The sequence below is a fragment of the Hippocampus comes genome, unplaced genomic scaffold (genome assembly GCF_001891065.2).
Source record: "Hippocampus comes isolate QL1 unplaced genomic scaffold, H_comes_QL1_v1.1 scaffold104, whole genome shotgun sequence".
Taxonomy (NCBI): Eukaryota; Metazoa; Chordata; class Actinopteri; order Syngnathiformes; family Syngnathidae; genus Hippocampus; species Hippocampus comes.
In genome coordinates this window covers 5,200,292-5,211,629 of record NW_017806072.1, presented here as the reverse complement: position 1 = coordinate 5,211,629, position 11,338 = coordinate 5,200,292, and the positions used below count along the sequence as shown (strand labels likewise).

At 40.6% G+C, this 11,338-nt stretch overlaps 1 protein-coding gene across 1 annotated transcript in view; it reads right to left on the bottom strand.

Annotated features, from left to right (window-relative positions):
- tmtc2b (transmembrane O-mannosyltransferase targeting cadherins 2b) overlaps window positions 1-11,338 on the bottom strand; it is an 82,083-nt gene that overhangs the window by 40,099 nt on the left and 30,646 nt on the right. Inside the window, exon 2 of the mRNA XM_019894166.1 lies at window positions 5,528-6,104. Within this exon, the coding sequence (XP_019749725.1) occupies window positions 5,528-6,104 (577 nt within the window). The remainder of the gene's footprint in view (window positions 1-5,527; window positions 6,105-11,338) is intronic.

Here is an 11,338-nt window from a genome sequence, read left to right as displayed (position 1 = left end):
GAAGAGAGAGAGAGAGAGAGAGAGAGAGAGAGAGAGAGACTCGGTGGTCCAGTGGTTAGCGCGTCGACCTCACAGTGCAGAGGTTTTTATATACACATTCATACATACACACACACCACTGTTTGTAAAAAGTAAAAACAAAAAATTTTTCACATGAAACGTTCAAATTTTAATCTAATGAATGCTATGACAAATGTTTTACTGCAATGCTAAATCGTGATGTGAAGCGCCACACAATTTCATCTATATACTTATTTTGCATGTTACACAACCGCAAAAGAAGTTAACCACTGTTATTAGTTAAGTGTAAAGATAATATTAAAAATGTGAGTCTGATTATGTTACGTAACACCTGGTGTTATTCTTCTCTTGTAACACCCCTTGTTGAGGCCGGTCGGTCCTTATTATAAGCGTCAATAACCCCCAAAGCCAAATAAAATGCAAAATCCACGCATACAGTGCTAATCCTTTGACTCCTACTGATGTAGTTTGTGGACATGTCACATCATAATGTTGTTTTTTGTGGCCTCCTCTTTAATTTGCAAGGAGCATGGACCATAACCTGCGTCTTATAAGACTGTCTAACTTTATGTCTGTCTCTCAGAGAGAGAGAGAGAGAGAGAGAGAGAGAGAGAGAGAGAGAGAGAGAGAGAGAGAGAGAGAGAGAGAGAGAGAGAGAGAGAGAGAGAGAGAGAGAGAGAGAGAGAGAGAGAGAGAGAGAGAGAGAGAGAGAAAGAGAGAGAGAGAGAGAGAGAGAGAGGTTCGGTGGTCCAGTGGTTAGCGCGTCGACCTCACAGTGCAGAGGTTTTCATATACACATTCATACATACACACACTGTTAGTAAAAAGTAAAAACAAAAAATGTTTTCACATGAAACGTTCAAATTTTAACCTCATGAAAGCTATGACAAATGTTTTACTGCAATGCTAAATCGTGATGTGAAGCGCCACACAATTTCATCTATATACTTATTTTGCATGTTACACAACCGCAAAAGAAGTTAACCACTGTTGTTAGTCAAGCATAAAGATAATATTAAAAACGTGAGTCTGGTTATGTTACGTAACACCTGGTGTTGTTCTTCTCTCGTAGCACCCCTTGTTGAGGCCGGTCGGTCCTTGTTATAAGCGTCAATAAGCCCCAAAGCCAAATAAAATGCAAAATGCACGCATACAGTGCTAATCCTTTGACTCCTACTGATTTAAATTCTCGTGAGGGACTCTTAGTTTTTGTGCAAGTTTCCATGGACTTCAGAGGCCTATTTTCCTCACAATGTTGGCCTCTGATGAGCCAATTTACCAGAAAGCCAGTGTGAAAGTGACTGCAGTCCTCCACAGTTCAGGTAACCTCTTGTCTGTTACCGATCAGACACATAAATTCACGCACACACATGCCTCAAGCAGTGACCTTGTACTAACAGCCAAAGTGTGAACAGAAAACGAGAGGTGTGAAAAGATAAAGCATGTCAGTTTGACATTCACTGAAGGCCAGCTGGGTCTGGGCCCAGATTTTGACATTATTTTGGGTCAGGAGACAGACAAAAGTGTCCTCAGCCCAACCTCTCCACTTTCACTGATGATAAATGGTGAGTTGCACTAATAGATTTTTCTGCTGACATGACATCACCAGCAGCATTGTTCTTCATCCAGGTTATACTTTCAAAGCATCAGATTTCCTATATTATGTTTTCAAAGAGTTCTCATCATAGTTCATCACATGAATGTCAGCGCCTCAGGTATGTACTGCGTGCGCCTCACCCGGTTTACACAAAGAATTAAGGACAACGTTGGAAAATGCAACAAAAAATTGCCTCTGTGACTGAATATGAAGCTGCAACCCAATGGAAAAAAAGACTAAAATTGTAGAAATGTTTACTCAGAATTATATACCCATCATCACAGTGTATGTTTAGGCTACGTTGCATTCTACCATCATCATCAAATAAAACTAAATACTGTATCTTCCAATATACAATGGGAAAGAGCATCGCTTGGAACGCATTTTGGTAGACAGGAAATAGTGGAGTAAATGCCTGTTTTTCCCACATAAATTATGGACAAACATCAACTACGGCACGTTCAGATGCTATAAAGTCTTAGCCTGCAAGTAACTCAGCACATGGCTCAGCTTTGATCAAGCAAACAAGCACATAAGCTTGATTTAATGACATATAGAGAAAGCACATGTCGAGCAGAGAAACCGACGCAAGCTGAAGCCTGACGCAGGCAACAGCAAGACTGCTTGCGGTGAATCACAAGAGTTAATTGGAGGCAATTCATAACAATTAAGTTGCACCTTATCGGACTGTCAGGGATTAGGTTTTACTTTACGTTTGGGATGGGCAACTAATAGCGGCGTATCGATGTGTCTGACCCGCGCTGCAGCTACATCGATGCTGGCCACAGAACACAACATCATTTTTGGAAGTTTGTAATCTATTGAATCAATATAATTAACAAAATAATTTTACACCCCAAATTCCCAACGTCCATTTATTCTTTACTACGATTTGAATCATTTTTAATAAACTTGTAGCCTACTTGTTTTTTGCTCGGCACGTCATCTTTGGTCAGCGCCAGGGAGTTACCTCATGCAGGCAACATAGATTATAATAGATCAACATAGATCATGGCAGCGAGGAAGGAGGAGATTATTAAAATGAAGCAATGCGTTCGTTTCTGTGGAAACACTTTGGATTTTGCAAGTAAAGATCATCCTGACAAGACGTTTGCCTTTGCAAATAGCGAGTGAAATGTAACGGGAACACGACTATTTGTTGGCGTGTCTTGGCCGTTGCCGTGGCGTCAGAACTAGCAACAAACCTGAATAAATGAATCAGCGGTTGCTCCTGTACAAGGTGGTGTGAAAGACCAAAAAGCTGTTGCGGCCTTATTTATTCTAAAACTCATTCATAAATCTACTCTTGCTCAGACAATTACTTATTATTGTGGAGCACACAGAAAAGTGTCTTGCTGCCAGACCATGTAGACAAGCTAATATTTTTGAAAAAGAATATGCAAGCCTTTGGAAAAAAATGTTTCCTGTGACATAGAGTTGTTCTTTACACAGAACAAACACAAGGGCAGGTTAATTTCATGTGAACATTTACAAATTTAATACTTGTGTATATTTTTTGGTTCCACAAAAGAGAATATTGTTCAGATGTATGAAGCACTTTATCAAAAAGGTTTGTTTATATTGATGCTGCAACGTATACAAAAAAAAAATCTTGTTCTTAGATATAAAAATAAACCATCGTATTCTGATAATAAGGTAATCTAGTATATAAGAAGTGAACTATCTTGTTCTATTTCATTTTGTTTAAGCTACAATATTAAGAGTTCTGGTATGTTTTTTTTTTTTTTTTTACATTTTGGAATTAGTAGAGCTGAGTTGGTTTTAAAATAAAATCTGATGAAACGGCATTTTATTGTGTTTATTTTCAGACGGAGACTTGGGTGTTGGGGTTCACAATCTCATTCCAGATTTTACTGATTCCCTTTCACACAGGTCACTTGCAAGGTCGGGGGGAGACAATGGCTGTGAGATACAACGTGAAAGGGGCTATCGAATGATGAAATATTTCAATTGCACAAGCTAGAATAGTCCAATGAAAGATTTGCGGCTGATATAAACCACTACTGTAATTGACTGGGCGACATAATCAGATGAGAAGACCCCTTCTACCATTCCCAAAGTCTCAAACTACTTCAGCTGAGTGAGGAGCAGTGTAATAAAAGACAGCTCCAAATCACTGCGGTGTGTCAGTCACGCATACATCCAGACGCTGCAGTCTGACAAGAAAAAAAAAAGTTCAAGCCACTCAGGAGGCAAAATATAGGCTGTAGTGAATCTTAGTACAGGTCATAAATGTTACAATGCACTTTTCTCATTGAGACATTTGCTTTGAGAAGTTACTGGCTCACATGGGAGCAGACAGGCAGTCAAGAAAGCCACTTTAGCGATGATGACAGCTCTCTGTTTAGACTTCTTTTTATATTATCTGCTGATGAAGTGAAATAACATGTTTTCATAATGACAAATGTCAGTCTCAAGCAAAACTTTAAGACATTTCTGACAAATTTACAGTTCTTGCTATACAATGCAAAGTTGAGCTGTAACCTCACTTTTCCTCAATAATAAAATTGCACACACCATTTGTCTTTTGTTCAAGTTGCCAGTGAGTTGGCGCCAAATCAGATTCAGGCACGATGACACGCACAGCCAAGGTGAAAACAGTCATAGCGACACGCTGTCTCACAAGCTCTCGTGGCAGTGCTTTAAGTGGAAACGCTCCCAACTGCGAAACAATCTTTCAGTCTAACTCAAAAGCCAATATTGGTGCAGTAAGACGGTAAGGTGAAATTTAGGAGCTCAATTTGTCTCGGGGGACCTTGTCAAATGATTGAATCACAATGGCAAATAAAAAATAAAAAGACCTCAAGCACTTATACCACAGGTATCTTTTTCTTTCAAGTAAGGTTTAAAAAAACATCTTTGAGTGCCTGGCAACTAAAAATAATAAAAACAAAAAAAAACAGGTTTGTGTGATAAAAAGTAGAACACCCTCCTGAGGACAAAGTCGGAAAGCATTTCAATCATGAGTTGCCAGCTGGGAGCATCTTTTTCTTTCCACACTACGCAAAGCCCTGAAACAAAGAATGTTGATTGGTTTCCAGCTAAAATATCTCCTCAATGATAATCTCTGCTTGGTGCATTACATTTTGTATTCTTTGCTTGTGCATGCCAGATTTGCACATTTACTGTTTGCTGGCTCCTCAAGAACACCTTCGTGCCATTTCTGCACATGTCTCACTGCATTTTGTTACGATGCGCAGCAAAGCGTGGCTGTCCTAAAGCCCAGACATAAAACGGTAAATATTTCTGACAGGTACTGCAGTGATAATAAATAATGACTGAGGATCAGGTGATTCATAATATAATTTCCTTTTCACTAGCCCATCATCTTTGACAAACACTGTATTTTTGTTTTGAATGACTTAATCTCTCCACATTAGGAAAAAAAAATAAATATATATATATATATTACGATAAAATGCACAGATTGCACATGAATCATGACAATCACTTGTTCAATGTGACCATTTAGTCATCTCGGCTCAATGCAGTTTCACACTCATCAGGGAATGTGGGCAAGGAAGTTGCACAGGTAAGAAGACAACACGTTAATCGAAGAGTCACTACTCAAGAAAAACTCAACCAAAAAAAATATCACAAAGCAAAATCATTGGAGCCAAATTAGTAATTGACCAGTCTGGAAACTGCTTTAGGTAGAACAAAAAGTCCCTCTTGTCATATTATCATATGAAGTGCTTGGACAAAGGATAATTATAATATTTGACGGTTGTTCTGTAACTTAAGAGAAAACAATATGATGAAGCGTAAGAATGGTTTTTTTTTTCCCCAATTCTGTTTCATACCTATACAGATGTAGTTTGTTTGGACTACGTGCACGTGAAATCAAACGTTGTGAGTAAACCGGAGAACAAGGGAGAACACGTTTACCTTATACAGAAGTATGACAATCTGTCGCAGTTTGAGCCTGTGCAAGACGCAGATGTCATAGAGCGCCGATAAGGCCAGCACGGTCACTCCCAGCTCCTTCCACAGCATGCTGCATGCAGCACAGCCCAGACTGCCAAGGAACCAAGCCACAAGCCGCAGTGGTCCAGCTTTGCCCTGCAGCTTACCGTAACGAATGTAACATAGCAGGGACAGCAAGAAGAACAAGGCAGCTCCTTCATCGGCTCGGCCCACGACACCCGCCACCGCCTCGGTGTGGATGGGGTGGGAGGCGAAGAGCAGGCCGGCTACAAGGCTCCATAAGCCTCCTCCAAGCAGCAGGTGAGCCAGCCGTGTAAAAAGGCCAGTCACCGCCCCGTGGAGGGCCACATTCACCAGGTGGTACCCCCAGGGATCCAACCCACCAGCAGCATGATTGAGGCGGAAGGAGAGGGTGCAGAGGGGGCGGTAAGACTTGTGGCTCCCACTGTGTGTGAGCAAGGTGCCCCAGAAGTCATCATAGAAGATATTTGTCCAGGGTGTTTCTGAAAGCAGGTCCTGATTGGTCTTGATTGCGCGGCTGGAGAGAAACAGAGAGAGAGGGAGAGAGAGAAAAATGTTTAAAATCAACTTTGTGCTAAAACAAGTGAGGTGGTCCACACTGTGGATGGGTAGATTACATTTACATTAAATGCAGTGCTGAACCTTGACATTTATGTCAGTTCAATTAAAGTCAAACTGCTTCACTGCTAGTCAACTTGACTGGCCTGACATGTTTCATTTATATCGTCCTGAAAACTGCTAAATGGATCTTCCTGTGGATTCTCCAAGGATGCACTGCAAACTAATGACAATCAAAAGAAATGAAGCATGTTCTCACCGCTGAGGGAGTGGGTCAGGAAGCTTTCACAAACATAAATTCACCAAGGCTGAGCCTCAAATTCTAGACAACTTTTGCCATTGCGGCCACAGCACTTATAGCAGTGCACTTTGGGATTTGGCAAGAGTGCCACACCCATGACCTCAAACAAATACAGTCACGCACGCAGTAGGGGATTGCCACAATGAGAGGAATCAGTTTTATAAGAAAAGATGATGTGGTGATGGTCAACAGTTATTTTCCTGCCAAATGCAGAGGATTACATGTTTAAAAAGCTGCAATGGTGGCATTACAGAATGATATACACAGTGGAAGGCAATTCGAAACAAAAGGGTAAACCCAAACATGTACTTTGAGCTGCTCTCAGCAGGCAAGGATGCTAAATAAGGAGCCAGTTTGACTTTTCTTCTCTTCGGGATGAACCTCTTTGACCTGACTGAACACTGGTACATCAGCCACAAGCTGTGTGAGCGTCAGTGGGCTGGAAAGGGTGAGGGGCAGTCAGCAGGGGTCAGGGGACACGAACAGGAAGGCGCATTCCGCCCAGCAGGAGTCCTTCCATGTTTATTCCATCGTCGCTGACCAACAGTGCGGTGTCTGACAGGTGACCTCTGCTTCGCTGGAACATGGCAGCACGGATGATTTCAAGGCCATAAGCATGAGCCTCCTCAAAGGAAAGATAGTGAGCTACAGCTTATGATGAGAGGAGGCAGATTGGACACGGCAAGTAAGAACAAGCCAAGAGCACGTGATCAGGCTTGTAATGTGCACCGGAGACCCTCACAATTAACAAAGTCAATTAGCTCAAAGAGAGCTGGGTGCAAAAAAAATGGTGAAAAGGACACTTGGATCGCTCCTCTTTCAGCTATAACTGCTTCAAACAACAAAGTGTATGCAGAAAATGTGGTTAAGTTTACACGACTGCTGTGTTGTATTATTTTGTCATTTAATGTTAACTGTTCTTTTGATGGCGGCACAGGCACCCGCAGCGGCTCCTCTCTTTCCTGAGGGGGGGAAAAAAAAAATCATCTGTGCTGTATGTTGGCTGTATGTTGCACATGTAGCACATTTGACAATAAAGTTGATTTGAACTTGAACTTGTACACAGTTAATTCTCTCACATCATTTAAGCCGTATACAAACGGATTCGTTACTATGCTCACAAACTATTCCCCAAAAAGGTGATTCAAGAAAATATCACTTTGATTGAATCGTGATGTTGTTAATAACATTTCCTGGGAACACTTTTATTTTATAGACATTTTTCAAATTAAAATGACATTTATATCTACTTGATATATCCTTAAGACACACAATAGTGCAATCACACACATAAAAAAAAAACAATCCTCCACCCAGGTTGATTCAAGAAAATATCACTTTGATTGAATCGTGATGTTGTTAATAACATTTTCTGGGAACACTTTTATTTTATAGACATTTTTCAAATTAAAATGACATTTATATCTACTTGATATATACTTAAGACACACAATCGTGCAATCACACACATAAAAAAAATAAAAAATAAAAAATAAAAAAAAAACAATCCTCCTCCACCCAGGCGATCTTAAACATCATCATTTTGGCCACAAACGGCACATCTTCTGGCCACATTACAATACCAGGAGAAGCTCGATGCAAAGCTGCAGCAATTGCCATATCCATCAAAGCACACGCACTCTTAACTTAACTAAGTAGAAACAGCTACTTGATGATGGATCAAAAGGAAGTTAATACCACTCCGCTTCCCGATGTTGGAAAGGGGCGTAGCATTAGTCAGGAGAGATTGAATGTCGAGGCTCCAGCCTTCCACCAGAAGACATAAAAGCACACTACTCCACTCGATGACTAATATATGCCAACGTATTTTCTTCAGTCCATTTGTCAAGAAAAACCTTCATTTTGCTGCGAGATGCTCACATAAGAGACAGCACGCTTCAATGACATCTTAAAGACTTTTCAGAGTCAACCGTGGTCTTTTTCCATTGCACAACACGGAGGAACCACTGAGTTATGTATTGCCGCAAAACCTCACTGCATTTTCTGGCAACAAAGTAAAGACAAAAGCCCATGCCAGTCTGTCCAAGCCCAATTGTGTTTATAGCTTTGGCTTCCTCAGTCAGTTTGCATGAGGCACATTTCTTAGATTGGCTCTTTATACTATATTGCACTGGCAAGCACCTGTGTCTGACATAACTAGAATAGAACATAGAGAAGAGCACGGTTGTAACCTCGTAACCAACAGTAATATCTCTGATGGATGGAATACACGCGCAACACTTTGCAATGTAACACAAATCCCTAAACAGCTAAGCGGGAATTGATCATCAGGCCATGCTCTTCTACCCTAAAAAGGCCCGGTTGGTGAAAGCCATTCACTTTCAGCTACAAGCCAGAGACTGACTCTGTGCACTTCAAACCATTTCCCAGCAAAGAACACATTCTTTGTCCAACGAAGTGGCTGTTCAGAGACACCCACAGGAAGAAGACCTCTAACGAGTGAAGAGCCAAGCAAAACAACACACAGTACATGCAACTTCCATCTTCATAAGTTGGTCATCCAAATGTGTCATTCTCTTGTTGCGTCCAGCATTCAACCATGCAACAATTCACCTGGATAGATTTTGTACCTATATCTGTCACAGTCTTAGACAATCACATTAAATCAAAGTATAAAACACATTGGGACAAGCCAAAATTTGTAGAGGTTGATATGAAGAAATGTGTTACAGAAGGCTTCTTTCTCATTTCAGCTAATTCATTTTAAAGAAGCGAATGATATGTGGAACAAGAAGAAGAGAAGTCCAGGTGCCTTTAAGACCTGCATGTACAAGTTATACTTAAGTACCGTCAAATGCAAAAGGACATCTATTTTCAGAAAAAACACAACATCAACTATTATGCTATCACATACACCTTCTGTGGTGGAAAATAGCACACAAATGCATTTCAGAGTAATGGAGATTGCTGTGGTAAACCTTCAAATGTTTCAAACATTTTCTCAGCTCATTATTTTTAGACAATGGCGACACGACGTGACCAACAAAAACGCACACAAAGAGAAGCATCCAGACTGTTGTTCCAATCCTGACAGTCATTTTGCAATCACAACATATCTACATAACTTTGACAACATTTAAACCAACGCTTCAAAAAAACAAAAAATATGAACAAACTCATTTAGCCTTTGCAAAAACACTTGAAGACTTACTCGAAGAACATGATGAACTAAAAGCATCATGACAAGACTTGTGCAACCATAACGCACAGTTTTCCTTTGCTGGATTTCGTGATGGGCATAGCAATATATTATCCATCCAAATAGGATCGCATATGAGATGGAGCCAATTCCTGCTGCTTTTGGGTGAAGTAGAAGGTGGACAAAGAACATCCTGGACTGGTTGCCAATGAACCACGTATAGGCAAACAACTCTTCACACTCATCTTCCAACATGTGAGCACTTTTGTCTTTTGAGTTCATCTGGCATGCATATTTTGGGGATGTGAGATTTGAGGAATCCTGGAATCCCCAGGAGAAAACACATACAAAGGAAAGGGTGAATAAACAAATAACTTCACACAGAAAGGCCTGAGCTGAACACAGAACCTCTCAACTGTACTAAACACCAATCCGTGGTGCTGCTTGGTAATAGAAATATATATATATATATATATACACACATTCTCTCACACACACACACACGCACACACACGCACACAAACATTGTGATTCATCATTCCCTTACAGTACAGGTGTAAGCATGCTCATTATAATACTGCTCCTGCACAATATCACCACATCTGTAACTGGCATGTTGTGACACACAAAGTAGCCTTTTGCAACTATCCTGCATTCATTTTTGCTTATTTTCAATCAGTTTGAGCAATTTGACTTTTGCTTTTTGTTTTTTAAAAATATGTGCAGCAATCACTGGGCATAACGAGAAGAGCTGGAGCTGCTGAAACATGCTGCGGCTGCACTGGGCAAAGCCCAAAACAACTGTGCATTGTTTATGCACTGTGCATTGAACTGTGACCACCGTTTCACACAATTCGATACAGATACACATATTGCACTTTACTCTACTAGATGACAAAACTGGAAGATTCATGACCAAAACAGAAGGAACACGCAGGTTGAGACGCTCGATGTTAGCTTTAAAAGTGAGGGAATTTATGGAGCCAAAACTAACGTTGCCAAACCAAATCATGAAAGATAATATTGTCAGACAAGCTAAGCCAAAGAGAAAAGAACGTGCACAGGTTCTGCTCCAAATGAGTTTGGGCTCATGTTCAAAAGTGAATTTCTGTGTTGATTAAACAGTAACTGATAACTTGAGTGTCAAGAATGTTTGGCATATGAGAGCGGTAACATGTAGAAACCAATGAATGAATGTGGCAGAGGGCAAGTGAGAACACAATGAGGGACCAGTTGGGTGTTACATCAGTGGCAACAAAAATACACCACACTGAGACCTCCCGCCCCCAAGAAAAAAAATAAAATAAAGAAATAAATAATCCAATCGTCAACAATAGTGTACATCTGTATTAAAAAGAGAGGGGGAAAAAACAACTCGAGAGTAATCACAAACATGTGTTTTTAATTCACTAACAGTGTTGAAATATTTTATTTTATAATTAATCTGTCCACACTCTTACATGTGCAAGTCTAAGAGAATCATTCCCTCATAGATATTTGTATTGCACCACTGGCGCGATCACACAAAGATGCACTCACGCACATTTCATGGCACAGTAGACACAAACACACTGGGATACAGAGACACAAAGTCTGGGGCTGCTGCCTGGCATCCCCGAGCAGGCACTGGTACCATAAAGGACGGGCACGGCATGAATGCTGATCATTTGCCTAAAAGCTAGCCAGCAAAATCCAACCAACCAGTCTGGCAGAGCAGCATTTAATCTTGGCA